This window comes from Tiliqua scincoides, chromosome 4 (assembly GCF_035046505.1).
Source record: "Tiliqua scincoides isolate rTilSci1 chromosome 4, rTilSci1.hap2, whole genome shotgun sequence".
Taxonomy (NCBI): Eukaryota; Metazoa; Chordata; class Lepidosauria; order Squamata; family Scincidae; genus Tiliqua; species Tiliqua scincoides.
In genome coordinates, this window is record NC_089824.1 from 59,272,747 (window position 1) to 59,292,006 (window position 19,260).

At 43.5% G+C, this 19,260-nt stretch overlaps 1 protein-coding gene and 1 pseudogene across 1 annotated transcript in view; one reads left to right on the forward strand and one right to left on the reverse strand.

The window, feature by feature from the left end:
* The window catches only part of PTPRM (protein tyrosine phosphatase receptor type M), a 544,564-nt gene that overhangs the window by 337,160 nt on the left and 188,144 nt on the right, over window positions 1–19,260 (forward strand). Inside the window, exons 12-13 of the mRNA XM_066626178.1 lie at window positions 109–382; window positions 1,457–1,493. Coding sequence (XP_066482275.1) covers window positions 109–382; window positions 1,457–1,493 — 311 coding nt within the window. The remainder of the gene's footprint in view (window positions 1–108; window positions 383–1,456; window positions 1,494–19,260) is intronic.
* LOC136650795 (5S ribosomal RNA) lies at window positions 8,976–9,092 on the reverse strand (annotated as a pseudogene).

A 19,260-nucleotide genomic window follows, 5' to 3' on the forward strand; every position in this document is an offset into this window, starting at 1 on the left:
TAAATACTTATTTATGCAAGTTCAAAATGTGTATAGTAGAGGTTCCCTAAAATAACCTTTTCTTTTTTCTCATTCTTTCCTCTTTTTACCACTCCTCTCATCTGTTAGTGTCTACCAAATCGTTGTTGAGGAAGAACGTCCTCGCAGAACCAAGAAGACAACAGAAATCTTGAAATGCTACCCTGTGCCTATTCACTTCCAGAATGCTTCGCTGTTGAACTCTCAGTATTACTTCGCAGCAGAGTTTCCAGCCAATAGTATTCAGTCCATTCAGACTTTTACTATTGGTGACAACAGAACGTACAGTGGCTTCTGGAACGCTCCTCTTCTCCCTCATAAAAGCTATAGTATTTATTTTCAAGCTGCCAGCAGAGCAAATGGGGTAAGTCTTCAGTCTTTGATGGTTTTTAAAGCAATTTCCATATGTGAAAAGACCAATGCATTGTACAATATTGTCTTATTTTGTTGCCCAAAAAACAATGGGAAAAGAAATTGTGTTTTTCCTTTAATAGTTACATACTGTACAATCATTTATGTATTTACAATCATTGCTATAAGTTAAAAGGTAGGAGGGAGGCAGGAATTACACATTTCTATCCGTACCCAGAGTCCAGGCAAAATTGCTGCCATTCTGCCCTCTTTTCATCCACACTGCTCTTTTTAAAATGATTTTTGCTTGTGTACTATCTATGTGCTTGGCTTGTTCAAATATATTAAATTAGTTTACATCAGTTGGAACATCCATTTTCACTCTTGATTGGCCTGACTTTGACACAGACCTTTTGTTTTTCTCTCTCAAACTGTGTAAGAGAAACAAGTTGACTGAACCAAAGTGATAAGTGCGTAAGAAGGTCCTTCCTTTGCAGATCACATTTCATCCAAGAAATGTATGAACTCTTTGTAGAATTGTTTTCCATTCCCTGGGCAGACCTACCAAGAGCCCTTCAATTCCTGATAAGCTTTGGCTGTCTCCCTTGACAGCAAGGAAATGTTTTCTGCCAAATACCATAATGGCCCCTCTTTTACAGTGCACAGACAGTGCAGAAATGTGAAACACCATTGATTTTCGTTTGCTTTCTTACATTGTCTAGCATGTTTCTTAGAACTGTGTAGCTGATGGAAAGAAAAGAAAATACCCCAAGGTCAATGTGTTATTTAAAAAAAGACTAAAAGTGCACGTATCATGTCTAATAACATCTCATTCATCTTCTCGGTTAATGTTCAGTGAAGTATTGATGTTACATGTCCAAGTACATTTTCCTTCAGTTGTCCATAGCAGGGAAATGTGTTGAACTAGTGCAGGAGACTATTAAGCAATGAGAACAAACAACTAAAGTTGATGCTTTTCTTAGAACAGCCTTTCTTCTTTAGCAGTGCCCTAAACAGAAGCAATGTATTACTTTCTCACTGTGGATACAAAGCAGCAAATGACCTTTTCTTTCTTTATCTGACATAGGAGACAAAAATTGACTGCGTCAGAGTGGCTACAAAAGGTATGCTTCAATTGTATTTTACTTCCTGGCCTTAAATTTGTTACCCATTTTACCAGAATGTTCACATTATTAAATGGACATGTACAGTCCTTCTGTGGTACTGCAAATTAACCACTTATATCTAAGGCACAGATGTTGGTTTGTTTTAACATAAAGACCATAACTTTTATTATGAATGTTTTTAGATTTTTACATAAACACTTCTTTTTCTGAGTGTTTTTGCCTGATGTACAGGGGGGGAGGGGCCTCAGTGGAATCTGTATCCGTGGACCGGAAATTTTGTTTTTATAACCAAAATGGCCACTTGGAAGCCCACAGAGGCTGAAAGTGGAAGCACACAGCATCTGCAGGCTTCAGAAAGCCCTCTGGAAGTGAATGGAACATGACTTCGGTCACCTGTGGAAGGCTTAAAGGAACCCCCAGATACCGTGACCCCACCTATAATACTAAAAATTTTGGCTAATAAAATACACTGAGCAGAACAGACAGCAGTAGCGTACATACTCTTTCTGTGTACACATAAATGGTGATTTCTGTTATATTTTCCATTATAAAGTGGTTTTATTTTAGTTATTCTGAAAATGAAAACTGCAGGAATGTTTTCACATTAATTTTCCAGAAAAGCTGAATCTAATGCGATTACTGGATACCTGGTCCAGAAAGAAAGAGATACAATTCATGCTTCCTCTTGTCCAGGCTAGGTTTCGGAGCGGTTTTCTTGACAGTCTTGTCTGCATAGAGAATGCATGAGATTCCTGGTGACCTAATGGCTTTGTAACCCCAAAAGTGGGCTCCAATGGTGCATTCTGTAGTCTCTTCCTATCATCTTCTAAGCATCAGTCAGTGCAATTGTTTTTTGTAGTTTTATGTAGATGGTTTTGACTTTCAAAACCCCACCTTGCTTGATCTTTTGATCTCAAGTGACCACCTTCATCCATTACAATCTCTAAGATCAACTTAGTACATCTCCTGCATGACTATGGTGAACAAGAACAATATGTATCCCAGAAAAATATTCGTTGTGGTTGTTCACTAATTACAGAATTTCCTTATTCTTCAGGCTCAACCAAGGTCAAGCCTGAACATTTTCAGGAATGATGTAACAGTTTTGCAAATTCGACAAGCTCATGAAAATCTGCCTCCCCATTAAAAAAAAATTATAACTTTTTAAAATTTGCAGTCTGGATTTGTTTTGAAGCCACCTGACATAATTCATGCACACATTCAATGCAGATTAGTTCTTTAAAGAAATTGAGCATTTTTGATAGAAGGGTAACTGCCCTGTCCCTTCTCCCTCAGAAATAGCTGCAGCCCTATATACACCCAACCAAAAATAAACCCTGTTGAACACTGTGGCACTTACTTCTGAGTAAACCTGGATTATGCTTTAGATTATTTGAAAGAGTTTTTATAAACATGTTTTTACACTCTTCAGACATAGGAGACCATGATCTTGACAGTTGTTTCAAGCATGGGCAAAATTTTATATAAGCATATAAAGGATTTTGCCCTTGTTTTGTCCTTACATCAGCTTCCTATCCGTGCTAGCAAACCAGCTTTGAAAGTCCACCTACTTTCAAAATTGACATTCAATTTAAAGTGGCATTGAGCAACTGCTGATAGGGGGAAAAGAAAGACCCGTTCAGCTTTCAGAGTCCTCCATACAGTTCCCTGGATTGTGGCCAGAGTAATTTCTCTGGATCAGGGATGCCCAAGTCCCGGTCCAGGGGCCACTTGCAACCCTCAGGGGCTCCCAATCAGGCCCTCAGGAAGCCCCCAGTCTCCAATGAGCCTCTGGCCCTCTGGAGACTTGCTGGAGCCCGTGCTGGCCTAACCAACTGCTCTCAGCGTGAAGACGACTGTTCGACCCCTCACCTGAGCTGTGGGACAAGGGCTCCCTCCACTACTTGCTGTTTCACGTCTGCGATGCAGCAGTGGCAGCGAAGGAAAGGCTGGCCTTGCTTTGTGCAGGCCTTGAGCTTCTGCAAGACCTTCATTTATTCATATAAGTTCCATCTCTAATAAATTCATTTATATAAATTTATTCAAATTTTAAAAGTACATTAATTCTTTTTCCCCCCCGGTCCCCAACACAGTGTCAGAGAGATGATGTGGCCCTCCTCCAAATTGTTTGGACACCCCTGCTCTAGATCAGGGGTGTCCAAACATTTTGGCAGGAGAGCCACATCATCTTTCTGACACTGTCTCCGAGGTTGAGAAAAAAAAGAATTAATGTACATTTAAAATTTGAATAAATTTATGTAAGTGAATATATTTGAGATGGAACTTATATGAATGAATGAAGGTCTTGCAGTAGCTCAGGGCCTATAAAAGGCCTTGCACAAAGCAAGGCCAGCCTTTCCTTCGCTGGCAGTGCTGCGTCACAGACGGGAACATAGCAAGTAGTGGAGGGAACCCTCGTCCCACAGTTCATGTGAGAGGTTGAACAGTCATCCTCACGCTGAGAGCAGTTGTGTCAGGCCAGCATGGGCTCCAGCAATGCTCTGGAGGATCAGAGGTTCATTGGAGACCCTGTAGCCGGATTGGGAGCCCCCAAGGGCCGCAAGTGGCCCCCAGGCCGGGGTTTGGGCACCCCTACTCTAGATTATTATAATCATTTCTTGGGCTATTTGCAGGCATAAGCTTGAAACATTCCATTTAATTCTATCATATAGTGTACTCTTATCAGCATGGTTATATAGTTCTTAAGAATAATGTAGATGATTATTTAATTGTTGATCTTCAACAAAATGATGTGATAAAAGTTCTGTGTTCTACATGTGGAGAATCATTCAATTTGAAGAGCTATATTCACCTCTAAAATTTACTTACCAGAACCACCTTAACCATGTTTCTTTACAGTGGTGTTTCGGGGGGGGGGGCAAAGCAATGTGGAAGAGACACCTCGCATTGCTTCTGCTGCTCCAAATGGCTCTGAAGGGGGGGACAGAGGCTTCTTTACACGGGTGTTCAGGCATCTGAAAAACTTAGACCTTTGCCACCCCCCGGGAACACCACTGTTTCTTTAATCAGTATACCATTCCTGGCCATTTAGAATTTTGTTCATCTTTAATTCTGACATTTTTAAAATAACATAAATAAATTTTTGTAAATGGTGAGATTAATTTAGTAACATCACTTGACCATCTGAGTTCTAAACCATTAGAAGTTATTCTGCCATTTGTTTCACTGATTGGCTAAACTTTTTTTCCCCTTCAATTTGAAAAAGAGAGGGTATTTTCTGCTGCCATAGCAACAGATAACTTCAAAGTAGCCTCTTAGGGAAAGGGAAAGAAAGAATTCAGCTGCTATTTAAAACATATGCCAGTTCATTTTATGTTGTGAAAGGATATTTGTGAGTACTTTGTAGAATCTCTGAAAAGTCCGTAGAATTCTCAGAGTGACACCCTGTGAAGAACTGGAAACAAGAATGCTCCAAGCTGCAGATTAGGATGAAAAAGATTTTAAACTTTCTAGGGAATCTTCTGCAAATCATTATTTATTTTTAAAAGTACTGACTTGATGAAAACATGTAGGAGATATATTGATTTATCTAACTGTTAAAAATCTATATAATACATACTATAGTATATACTTATTATACATGTCATATTTCTTCAATTGAAAGAAACTACAATTGTTTTTCTAGTTAAAGGGAGACAAGGAGGGGTACAGGCTTAAAACAGCACTGCTTTGAGCATGCCAATTGTTAGTAGCACTGAAATCCAAGTTGGAGCTAGGAAGTAGTTTTTCATGTATTCACCACTTAGTAAAATTTAGAGAGGAGGTTAAATTTTTGCTCTGGGATGAACTTGTGGCCCAGTCCTAAGGGACCTTTATACCGTTGTAACAAGCATTTTGGCAGCATAAACCTCTTTACAGTTGTTGCAAACACCGCAGCAACACATGCAGCCTGGTTGCCTCTACAAGTGGTAAGTGGCCAGGTTCACACAGTGGCAGATAGCGTATGCCCGCTGAGGTAGGTAAGCCTATACAGGGGTCAGGAGGGAGGTGGGGAGGAGGTGGAATGGGGAGGTGACAAGAGAAGGAGAAGTGCAGACCAGGCTTGGGAAGGGATTGGGTTTGACAGTGGCAGCATCTGCTGAATTCTAACCCCTTTCGCAGGCCTGATCCACCTTTCCGGGTCAATACAGACTTGCACCAGCTAAAGAGCTGGCACAGGTCCAAATTGACCCATGGCAGCTGCTGGGACTTGCCCTGGGGAAAGGGAACAAATGATCCCTTGCCCTGAGGAGACTTCCAGAGACAGAAATGTCCCCACATTTGTCTGAAACAGTGGAGATCTGCTTCCAGCCAGTGTAGATGCAATAGAACTAGATAGCAAAATGGTCTGATTCCACATAAAAGATACAAATATTCTTAGTTCAGGGCATCTGGAAAAATTACATTTCTCAAGGTCTCTGGTGCCTGGAAGTACTGATATTGCAGCCTTTAGAATACCAAGGATGGCTTGCAGAAAGGCTTCCAACAAGATCACTCTTGTTGTGGGGAGTATTCAGAGAGGGCCCATGGGCTTTGAAGGAAACATTGGGACCCCATTTCAAGAATGCTGTTTACAACACCGCCTTGTCCATATTCGGCAAGAAGACCAAAAAGACGGCAGACTGGTTTGAATCCCACTCTGAGGAGCTGACACCAGTCATTGAGGAAAAGAGGAGAGCTCTAGCAGCATACAAAGCCTGTTCCAGTGAGCACAACCTGCAGGTCCTCTGAGCTGCTCGCAGCAAAGTCCAGCAGACTGCCAGGAGATGTGCTAACGACTACTGGCTCCAACTCTGTTCCCAGATACAGATAGCAGCTGACACAGGCAATATCAAGGGGTTGTATGATGGTATCAAGCAGGCCCTAGGTTCAACACTGAAGAGAATTGCCCCTCTGAAGTCTGCCACAGACAAGGTCATCCAGGACAGGGTGCAGCAGATGGAACGCTGGGTGCAGCACTACTCTGAGCTGTATTCCAGAGAAAATGTAGTCACCGAAGAAGCGCTGAACAACACTAGGTGCCTGCCTGTGTTGGAGGAGCTTGACAGTGAACCAACCCTAGAAGAACTTCAGGTGGCCCTGGACTCCCTTGCCTTTGGCAAGGCACCTGGGAAAGACAGCATCCCTGCTGAGGTCCTAAAGTGCTGCAAAGAGATCATCGCCACTGAGCTGCATGAAATCCTCTGTCTCTGCTGGAGAGAAGGTGGAGTACCCCAGGACATGACGGATGCAAACACTGTCACACTGTACAAGAACAAAGGCTACAGGGTTGACTGCAATAACTACCGTGGCATATCTCTCCTTAGCATTGTAGGAAAGCTGTTTGCCCGAGTTGCACTAAAGAGGCTCCAGGTACTTGCAGAGAGCGTCTATCCAGAATCGCAGTGTGGTTTCTGAGCCAACAGGTCCACCACCAATATGGTATTCTCCCTTAGACAGCTGCAGGAGAAATGCAGAGAAAAACGACAGCCACTCTTTATAGCCTTCATAGATCTCACGAAGGCTTTCAACCTGGTCAGCAGGGACGGCCTCTTCAAGATTCTCCCCAAGATCAGATGTCCACCCAGGCTCCTCAGCATCATCAGGTCTTTCCACGAAGACATGAAGGGCACTGTAGTCTTTGATGGCTCAACATCAGACCTCTTTGACATCCGAAGTGGAGTGAAGCAGGGCTGTGTTCTCTCGCCAACCTTGTTTGGGATTTTCTTCGCTGTCCTGCTGAAGCAGGCCTTTGGAACTGCAACAGAAGGCAACTATCTCCGGACCAGATCAAACAGAAAGCTCTTCAACCTCTCCAGACTGAGAGCAAAGTCCAGCTGAAATGTCTGCGTGACTTCCTCTTTGCTGACGATGCAGCTGTCACCGCCCACTCTGCCAAAGATCTCCAGCAGCTTCATGAACTGTTTTACCAAGGCCTGCCAAGACTTTGGACTGACAATCAGCCTGAAGAAAACACAGGTCATGGTTGAGGATGTGGACTCACCTCCCTGCATTACAATCTCTGCGCACGAACTGGAGGTTGTCCATGACTTTGTGTACCTTGGCTCAATGATCTCCGACACTCTTTCTCTCGATACCGAGCTAAACAGACGCTTCGGCAAAGCAGCTACCACATTTTCCAGACTCTGGTCCAACAAGAAGCTGACGGAACATACCAAGATCCAGGTCTACAGAGCTTGCGTCTTGAGTACACTTCTGTACTGCAGCGAGTCATGGACTCTTTACTCACAACAGGAGAGGAAACTGAATGCTTTCCACATGCGCTGCCTCCGACGTATCCTTGGTATCACCTGGCAGGACAAAGTTCCAAACAATACAGTCCTGGAATGAGCTGGAATCCCTAGCATGTATGCATTGCTGAAACAGAGACGCCTGCATTGGCTTGGTCATGTCGTGAGAATGGATGATGGCCGGATCCCAGAGGATCTCCTCTGTGGAGAACTCATGCAGGGAAAGCACCCTACAGGTAGACCACAGCTGCAATACAAGGATATCTGCAAGAGGAATCTGAAAGCCTTAGGAATGAACCTCAACAGATGGGAAACCTTGGCCTCTGAGCGTTCTGCTTGGAGGCAGGCTGTGCAGCATGGCCTCTCCCAATTTGAAGAGACACTTGCCCAACCGACTGAGGCAAAGAAGGAAGGCCCATAGCCAGGGAAACACACCAGGGACAGACTACATTTGCTCCCAGTGTGGAAGGGATTGTCACTCCCAAATTGGCCTTTTTAGTCACACTGGACGGTGTTCCAGAACCACTTTTCAGAGTGTGATACCATAGTCTTCCGAAACTGAAGGATGCCAAGGATGATGGGACCCCATCAAATCCTGATACAAACAAGATTCTTGTGCAGTGGGATCAAAATACTAGAAGTAGGGGGGAAATTGCTGTTTTCCAATTTGGAAAATAATTTGGTTTGTTGAACCCAGTTCTGATCAAGCTGAAGGGAATTTGCCTATCACTAATTTTAACGCTTTTCTGGAATGTTTAGAAGAGGCATTTTTGCATCCATCTGGGGAAATGCAAGTAGTGTCCACGTACTCGTGCATGAGGAAATCATGTGTTCCCATAACAAGGGGGATAGCTGTGTGGACAAATATGCAGAGACTCTATTCTCTCCCCTTTGTGTTCCCAAGTAATTTCTAGTAAACCAAGAAATTAAACAGAGAGTGAAAGAGAATGAAAAAGTGCTGTATGGATTTGTTTTTCTGAACCCTCTCTACATCTGTGGACGTCACAGAAAATAAGTGTTGAAATTCATTTTAGCAAGAAAAGCTTCCTGTCTGGAGTACCTTAGAACAGTGGTTCCTTAACGTTTTCACAACAGGACCAACCTAAAAACGTTTCACTTTACTAGCTGCTCAGGCCTCTGTGGCTTTAATGGTGATTGGGCAGCAGTACTCCCCCCAAGTAGCTGGTTGTTTAACCCTTGATACACATAGACTGGTTGGCAACCTTCAGTCTTGAAAGACTATGGTATAAGCCTACAGCGCCCAGTATTCCCAGGCGGTCTCCCATCCAAGTACTAACCAGGCCTGACCCTGCTTAGCTTCCAAGATCAGATGAGATTGGGCATGTGCAGGGTAACAGTTATCTGCTAAATATTGGGTCGTGACCCCATGGTGGGCCATGAACCCACAGTTTGGGAACCACTGCCTTGGAATCTTATGTAACACAGCTTATATTCTCAGTTTCTTCTCATTGCTGGTTTTATACCCATCATATATAATTGGCTTTTCAGACCTCCTGTGTAGATCCTCCCAGTGGGGAGGCTGCCACGTATTCATGTAATAGCCTTCTGCCTCAAAAAATGTCACACTTCAGACCCACATTTCAGATGTTGTGAAGCATGAAAAACAAAAAAGGAAGGAGAGTCTACAAAAAATAATAGTTAATAATAAAGTTAATAATTTTGTAATGCTGTACTGTAGAAGAGTAATTTTCTACCTTAAGTATTGTAGATATACAGTAAAATGCAGACAATACCATGCTGTATACAGGCTAGAGATATAGCACACATGTGGCCCATCAAAGGCTTACATCACTATTTGGGTTTTGTAGGGTTTATAAACATCCATATCCCTATTAAGCAATTTACAAATCATAGTCTGAGGACTAATAGTAAGCTTGGATATTCAGCCAAATTTTCCAATATCATGGGGCAAGTCTGTATCACTGTCACAGCAAAGCATGGAGAAAATTACAGCCCTCATAGTCTGCTGGTGTACTGCATCATTCACTGTTGCAGCAGCTGCTCCACCAATGTGCGTAGTGTCACAGTTATCACCCAAAGAGTCAGGGAGAGATTAGGGGAAATTCCCAAACCCTGGCAGGATGTAACCCGCACCCTCTTTCACCAACCTAATCCACCTAACCCTGGAAGTTAATGTAGTCTGCTTATAACACCATAAGCACCCAGGTACTTTTGAAATACATTCCCTTGGTCATTTAAATGTGTTGCACTTAATCTTCAAAATACTGTAGAAGAACTTTATTATAAGAAAAGGTTAGTTCTTAAGGGAGCTCTGGTTGCTCCATAAACATTAGTATCATGCATTTACAGTAGCTTTCAAAATAAGAAAGGTTAGCTAGCTTATCTAACAGGATACTAAGAGATACCAACATTACAGGACAGTCAGACACATAATACTCCTTCTAACATGCTCCAACACAAGGACTGCAAACACAAGCTTCCTTTCTTTCCTCTGTAAAGCCACACCCAGATTTTATATTCCAGATTAGAAATTGACCACACAGGAACATCCTCAAGGCTCCTTCTGCCTAGCAACCAGTTTAAAGAAAAAGGCCACTTGCCCAACCCTATGACACTTGGTGTTCCCACTGGTGCAAGGGCAAGTAGGCCACATGCCACCAGCAGCGCCATGCACACTAGCCACTGGCAGGTTTTGGCCAGTGGTGGGGGATCAGGATGGGACAGATTGTAATGGCACATGTGTCTACTATACCCTGCGTCCCCATCTCAGGCCTAACATGTCCCCTGCAGGTCTTCAAATCTGCACTAGCAACAGAGCTGGAGTAGATCTGAGGACCAGGCAGAGGCAGGATAGGTAAATAAAGTTTTTCTTCTCTCTCCCAGCCTGCCTGGTCCCCAGCTAAGGCTCAGAACACAGCAGCCACTGCTCCAGCGGCCCTGCAACCTGAATGCTGGTGCAGGATAGGATTGGGCCGCTAGTCATCTTGAACCAATACAGCAGGGCTTTTCAGACTGGGGCATCACAACACCGCAGCCTGTGGGCCCTGGCCTCTGCCCCCTTAAGGGGCTGGGGCAGCCTGGTGGCAGGGAGGAGGCAGCGGTGTGATCCCCAGGATCCCTCAGGGGGCTGCAGAGGCTTGGGTCCACTTACCCAAGCCTCCTGCAGCCCCGCCTGGGGTGCGGGGAGCTCGGCGCAATCTTCTGCAGGGCTCCCCGCAGCTGTGAAAGTGAAAGCGGAGCGGTTGCACTCCACTTCTGGCTTAACGGAGGCATGGCGTGATCGCTCCGCTTTTTCTTTCATAGCTGCCAGGAGCCCTGCAGAATGTCGCACCAGGCTCCCCACACCCCGGGGGGGGGGGGCTGCGGGAGACTTGGGTAAGTGGACCCAAGCCCCTGCAGCCCCCTGAGCTGCCTCCCCCCACCTCCACAAGCACTAACAGTGGCTCAAACTCTCCATGACAGTTTGAAAACCACTGCAATACAATATTATCCCATTTGAACAGTAAGCAATCTATAATCAGAATCCATATCAGAAAGATCTATAGGTTCAAATTCTAAAATCCTGAGAGATTTTTCTGGGTTTTTTTCCCCTCAGAATGTTCAATTTTTGCTTATCAGGCCTCTTTCTGCAGCTCCTACAGCTCCTTTTTTCCTCTGACCACAGGGGACTGTGTCTGCTGTTTTAATCTTGTAAGACTGGAATACTTCCCATCAGTTGTAGAAGAAAAGGGTTATTATGCCTATTTTAAATTCTGTCTCAACAGTGCAGTAACAGTTACTAACAACATAGTATTTCAGTGTTGCATAGAGATATTTCAAAATATTATGCAGCAGCAGTTTTGAGTTTAATTGTCTGCAGATGGTGGATAATCTCCTTTCCTCACTCATTGCTACACATCTAACTACACCCAGGCTGTTCTATGTAAATTTACAAGCGTTCATATGATCCTTTTCCTTAATTTCTTTTTTTTTTCTTTGCTCCATTTCCCAGATGTGGCATGCTGGGTTTGACCTTTAAAAGCTTTAAAAAATAAATCACTTTCTCCAACATAATGCATATGATATGTTTAACCATTTAGTAAAAATTATTTATGGAATTGCTGGGAAAGAAATATATTATAAATGTAAAACATGACACTCCACTCATATCCCTGAAAGGGATTGTTCTCTTATTCTTTCATTCATGAAAGAAGCCATAGTACTTATGAGATGACGAGATTATGTCATAAGCATTACTCAGGATACATTCTGAGGAAGGCTGGGCATCTGTTATTTGTGAGAATGTTCAAAAGCAAATTCAAGATGGATTTCAAATTGAAACTTACAACAGTGATTTCTGTGAGTCACTCCTCCAATGGCAATCCTGATCCCTGTGCCATCTGGGGCCAGAACCTCAGAATGCCTCCCCCCACAGTCACGTCCAGAAGCCTTCTGAGGGCCGGGGATGACCAGGGCCTCTGAGAGGAATTTTATCAGGGGGTACAGTTTCTTTTGCACCCTTTCCCAAAGAGGTAGGGGGTGAAACAGAGTGGGGGTGGAGATAGGGGTGGGCAGAATGGGGGCAAAACAGGCAGGAGGAAAGTGGCAACAGCCGGAATAGTCTTTGAAGACCTGTTCTACCCAATGCAGAGCTCAGGTCTGCCTGCCTGCCTAGCGTTGGCAGCTAGGTACAGTAATATAGAAAACCAAACACATTCCTAAGCCTCTCTAAAATCTTTCAAATGTACAAAATCATTGCAGAAGATTAGTATGATTGTATTTAGGCTCACACTAGAATGGAGAGTGCTATATGTACGCCAAAACCGACTTCTGCAGGGGCTGCAGTCCCGCATCTGTGTGACTTACCATGTACTCCTTCATGCTAAGTGGATCCACAAGCCAAAGAGCTACTGTAGCAGGTCAGTTTCCTCCCAGATGTGACACAGTTAAGGAATGTATGCATTCCTGGGCCTTGTGGCAGTAGTAGGGCATTACCATGGGCACATGGCAGCATTCCACATGGGCAGTGAGTCTGGATGAGATTGGAAAATGTAAGATCCCAGGAAATTTCTGGGCTGCCTCCTTTGGCTCCTGGGCCCCCTTTCTAACCCTGGGCCCAGGTACAAATTACCCCCTTTAGCCCCTTCTCCTAGGCCCTGGGGAGGACACACGTAAAGATGGGACTTCAGTATCTGTGAGGGATCCATTCCCAGACCCCTCGCAGGTACAGAAAACCACAGATAATGAAATCTGTGATTTCAGCTTCTTAAACCCTCTAAATGTGACTGGAGCTATGCTGCAGTCTCCTGCAAAGGGCTTTCTGAAGCCCACAGAGGTCGCTCTCTGCAGGCTTTCGTATGGCCCTTATGGGCAAAAAAAGCTACTTTTAGTGCCTTTTAAGGCATTCTGTGGCCTGGGGAAGACTTTGGAGGGTTCATATTGAGCCAAGCCTACTGTTGAGCCAGGTCTGTGAATATAAAATCCGTGAATAAACAGGCTCTTGGATAATCCATGGATAATTTTATATAATAAATTGAAAATATGTGTTGCTTGAATAGGACCATGATTTTTTTAATAAGTTCTAATTGTAGTGAAAGTCTTCTTTAACAGAAGTTATAAACGTAGTGAAAAGTATAAATAATCACACATAAGAATCATGATCCTAAAAGGGAGAGGGAAGGCAAAATCTACAGAAGAAAAAGCCGAAACAAAATATAAAATGCACATTTAAGTAAATAGGTCAAATTCCAAATTTCTAATCATGCAATAGACAGAAAGCACTTAAATTATTCCAATTGAAGCATGTTTCATTGGTGATTATATGACATCACACTTCTTTTTAGCATGTCCAGTGAATGGATACCATTTTGCACAGGACCTGCCAAGTTTTGTTATCTCTTCGGGAAAAAAGTAATTTGAACTATTAATATTCCATATTCTAATACCAAGATGAAACTATAGGAATAGTGGGAGGAACAACTTCCAACATTTACCTAGATCCAACCAGGCAGCAATTAGTGAGTGTACATCATGTTTTCTGAATTAACAACCCAATCCTGAGCTGCCCAATGCCCAGAGGAGCAGTGGCACCAAAATGGCCAAAACTTGTCCCCTTCCCCCAGGGAAAGATGCAAGCCCTGCAATAGGGGCTACTGAAGTCTGTGCCAGCTATTTTGTGGGTGTAGCGTTTAGAGGCCTTATGTCAGGCCAGGAGGTCTGACGCGGGTTCTGGATTTGGCAGGGCAGAGCTCTTCCGATAGCACCCCCCTCCTTTCCTGGTTCTTCACCCTTCCCACTGTTCCCCTGTCCCAGAATGCACCCCCGCCCCAACATACCTCTCCACTAGCCAGAGCTAGGCCTTTACAGGCCTTTGGCTGGCATTAGTTCATCACGGACTGGCGCTGAGTGTTGTGGGTGTGCCTTACGTCATATTTGTGACTTTTCCCTACCTTTTGTGACTTCCCCTGAAAGCACTCTGAGCTAGTTGTGGGCGCTATTATGAATGTCTCTGCTACACACAGGAACTTCCTAAAAGTAAGGACATTCAAAACATTGTCACAGAGTGCTTTGAAGGGACTGGGGAAAGCCTCAGCCCCTTCAACAAGGTCTGCACCAATCACAGGTTCAGTTTTGAATGTCCTTGCTGTGTTCAGCAGGGACATTAAGAACAGTGCCTGCAATTGGCGCAGAGCACTTTCAAGGGACTGGGGAAAGCCTCAGAAGCTTTTCCTAGCCCCTTCACAGCACTCTGCGCCAATCATGGGCACCATTTTCAATGTCCCTGCTGCTTCTGGAAGGTCTCTGCTGAGAAGCAGAGACTTTCCAGAGGCAAAAGTGATCACAGAAAGTGAGACCACACCTCGTGAATGACGAGGGGTAGTCTCAGTCTTGCTCCTCAGGGATATGCAAATTCACGTGTAGCGAATTCACATATAGCAAGGATTGACTATACTTAAGCCATTTCTGCCCAGCGTTGCATGTATACAAGAGGGACCAAATGTATACACCTGTGGGCTGGGCAAAAATGGGTTAATTTGATATTTTGCATAGTATGTTTACAATTTTATTTATTACTTATTAATTCCTGTTTTGGAACAATGTCTCATACATAGCTTATTAGTAAGTATCACAGAGTAAATAAGGACCTATTAACTGAGCTGAACTCCCTCACCAAATCATGTATACCCAACCAGGTGGACAAGGGTTAGTAAGTAGTGCCCTGTGCAGATAGTTAGTCTGCAGCCATCTTTGTGACTGTGGTTGTGTTTTTGTTTTGTTTTGTTTTTCTCCAGAAGTCATTATCACAGAAATGGCTGTTGGCTCACCAGTTCATATTAACCTTAATCCAGTTCATATTAACCTTTATTCACATGGTTATGTACCATGCATACAACTGCATGGAAAAATTTCGTGGTATAAATCATCCCTAACCTTTCTTTCTTTCTTTCAATTTACAAGGAATTGAAACAATAAAATTTGAAAAAAATTGTTTCTTGCTAGCTTAGCTTCAGTCTGGCTTTTTTTTCCCTCATGCATGCTGACCTGGAAATTTAGCTGCGATAATCGTGACTCAGCTTACAACACCATACATTCGCATCGCCCCTGCCGCAGGCGACGACCAGCTAACAGGTCAGACACTCAAGTATAGACACATCATCTTACCCATTTTCATTCTCTCTCTTTTTTTGGCTTGTTTCCCCTCCATATTTTCATCATTCTTGCCTGTAGTTTGTTTACCACATTGTAGAATACCTGTGGCTCAGCTCCTGCATCTGTTACGCATTACGCTGAATGCCAAAGAGTTAGAGCACCAATATCCATACGTGCAAGACAATTCCGCTGCATGTTTCATTGTGTATTTCAGCTTTGGGGCAATCCCTTTCAAGCCCAATGTTATAAATTATTTGTTTGACCTAGCTTTCCTGGAGCCAATAAATTTTTGAGGACTTCAGTAAAATATACATATAATATTTAGATATTTCTTAGTCTTCTGGATTGTTAAACCAAGACATGTGGCTAACACACAAACCTCTATCTTGTGAATTGTATTGGCAGGCAATAATTTTTTTGTATGAAAGGTTGTGAAAACATTTTTTTCCCATTAATTCTTTGAATACAGTTAACATAACATAGCAGTTAACCTTATTTAAAATTAAATAAATTTCTTACTATATATACAGAGCCATCCCTTGGGTAAGACAACTGGGGAAGCCGCCATGGGCCCCACGCTTTCCTGACCAATATATGGCCATAAAAGGGAATCCCACACTGGTTGATTTGCTCCAGGCCTGCACCCTGCCTTCATCCTTCTAGGGATGGCTCTGTTTAGATTATGAGATAAAAAGAAAAGAGGCTACAGTGTGAAATGCAGAATTCATCAAACTAAACTTAACAAATGAAATTTGTGAACAGGTGTGATAATTACTAAGTTTGGGGTATGCAGGTCTGTCCTGAGGATTTGATTTTTTTGAGGATTGAGGATTTGATTTTTTTTAAAAAGACAAAAGAAAGTAAACCCATGTCAACATGAGATCAAGAGAGCTGCAAGCAACTTGTTAGATGTTTGTGAAGATCTGAGGAATTTATTCCTTTATTTGTAGACCATTTTCTACCATAGTGTTGCACATCCATGGGAACTCCCATGTAGCACATCATGTATCCATATATAGATAATTTCTACATATGAGTGCATGTGTGTTTTGCCCCTGAAAACGCTGGGTTCCCTCCCCCCCACACTGCTTGCTTGCCCGCCTAACCACCAGTATTCTCTTAATAACTTAGATAAATTAAAATGACAGTAACAGTACTCCATAACAGCAGACCAGCAGACCTACTGGAACTGGAAATCAAACCTGGCAGATTACTTCAGCATTCATAGTTCTGTCCTTCTGTTGATACGAAGGCTAAGTACTGAAATGTTCAGAATTGGGAGATATTCACTACTAGATAGGAAACATGATATTTGATGTGATACAGGCGTATCCCGTTATCACCGTATTCAACATTTATGGTTTCACTTATCCGCAGTTCCACACAAATATGTGGGATGCCCTTTAAAAAGACAGGGAAAGTAAATAGCCCAGTATAGTTCAGCCTACCTTTGCGTAGTGAAACTGCCGTGTTTTGAGAACTGCAGGCAGTCTTCTGAGCTGTCTGCAGCCTCTTCCTGGCGCACAAGCATAAAGAATTGAATGTCCTTCCCCACACACCATAATCATATAGCCCTGTTCTTCACACCTGTGACTGCCAGTGGCGGACCTCCCCAACCCTACGCCCCAGGACAAAGGTCCATGATGGCGCCCCCTGAGGGGTGTCGCTCACCCCACAGGGAGTCACCCCCCCCCCCGCTCAAATCCCCTCCACTTACCTGAAGCTTATGGAACTTCGCATGACCCCAGGCTACATCGGGGAAGCTTCCTGAGGCTTCCCCAACGCTTTAAACTGTGCTTCTGGGAAACTGGAAGCACAGTTTCTGAATGCATCTGGCGCCTCAGAGAGGCTTCCTCAGGGTCCTAAGGGCACACAAGTCTGCACACCTGGGGCATTTGCCCCATGAAATGAATGGGGGTCTGCCACTGGTGACTGCTATATAATTTTTTTTTAATGCAGGGCCAAACTATGCGTTTAACTTGATATGTAGTTTGGTCCTTATTGGAAGTGCAACAAAAAGATTAGAATAGAAGAACACTGGGGAGCAGAGTTTCTGATGAAAGGAAATTGGAAAGGGAGCAGGAGTGGTTCAGTTACCTTTCAGTGGCATAGGAAAGTACAATCTTGCTTCAGGTTACTGGCTGACCTCTGTCTGCCTAGCAAAGGTGCCTCATCATGCATGCCAGGCAATAGAACAGGGATTCAAGAGTGAAGCTTTTGTAACTCATCTGGCCTGGCTGTTTTCTTTATGGCAAGGTAGTGGGTTGCTAATCATTAAAAGAAAAGTTTGTTGAAAAAACTTTGCTGTTAGGATTCTTTAGGGGAATGAATGCTGGTTGGTGAAATTCCATGGGTTGCATGCTTCTTTTATAGATAACTTACCTGGGTCAAATGTAACAAATTCTTAGGATATGCTTCCAAAGCCTTCAGTACTCCTGCTGAACAACAATACAGTAAAATCCCTTTTTTGGCATGTAGAATGGTAAGCAGAAATTTCAGAGTCCGGTTCGAAGTTCCCGCCTGCCTCACCACCATGCTGCTGCAGACCATATCCATTCCGAATTCCTTATCTGGAAGTAGCATGCAAAGCTGCTTTTCCTTTCTGCAATTTCCTTTCTCTCTTTTGTATTAAAACAGTGGATTTTCTGCTCGAAGAGGCATACAATAGCTGCTCAGCCCTTAGTGAAACATGATCTAAATTAATACCACATGGTTTGTTGCTGAGTCAGCTCTCCAGCATTGTCAGCTAAACAGAAGAATACTTAACTAAAACTAGCAGAATTGATTATTAGCAAATGCATATTTAATAGCTTGAATATAATTTAAAAATCCACACCTTTTTGTGCAATAGCAATTTTATATTTTTGAACAGGTTACTGAAGGGCTAAACTTTAATGTATGTTTAAGGAACCCAAAGCACTACCCCAGTGATAACCAACACGTTGCCTGCGGAGTGCACTGGAACCCCCTTCCCTGTGGTCTGCTGGGGCAGCAGTGCTCCCCCTTCCCTTGCTTGCTCATATCTCATACTTTCAAGTCAACTTTATTTTGGAGGCTTTCTTTTTTGGTGCCTCCTGCCTTCCAACTTTGTTGCAGTGCCTGCCTCTCCATGTTTGTGGTCCCTGCACCCTGCCCTGCTTGCTGATGTTTGAAATTGAAAGTGAAGGCATGTCGAGCAGGACAAGCAGAGGCTGAGTGGATTGCAAGTGAGATGGCAACTCCTGTGCTTTGTTTGGGGAGAAGAGTTGAGGAGGGTGAGGAGGCGCCAAGTAACGCAGGCAAAACATAGTACAGTATCCACAGGGGTTAAGTTGGGTGGATATGGAATATATGCCCATTGCATTACCTTTTGTTTCTTGTAGAAGTGCTTGCTTCTTGTTTAACAGTCTTGCTTAACTGAAGAGCCAAATGTGCAGGCAACTAGCCTGCATGCGGCAGAAAGACCAACAGGAAGCAGGAACTCAGGTTTATCAGTATTTCAAGAACTGATCGGGTGCTCTGGGTAAGATCTGAAACTTATAGTCACTGTGGGGAAAATCAGCATACTTGCTTCTATTCAGGCTTTCACTCATAATAACAATGGTAGGCTTGAAAATAACAGTGGCAACAGGAAAAAGGCATCTTGCATCTGGCTTGCAGTCTTCAAGTTGTCTTGGCCTTAACCAAATTTGAGACACCTTTATGGGTGCTGGGTGTTCATTCATAACATGCTAGTGCTTCCTATAATAAACATGCAAAAGTCTGAAGAAGAGGTGACTTTAAACCCATGTGTTGTACACATGCTGGGAAGCCATGGCCCAACCTGGGTTCCCATGCATGTTCATTGGTGTGTATGAATGAACACTGATTATTCACAATTTTCTCCCATAGCAAACATGGTTGCAATGTAAAGTGTAGTAGAGCTGCTCTCGGTTGTTTTCCTC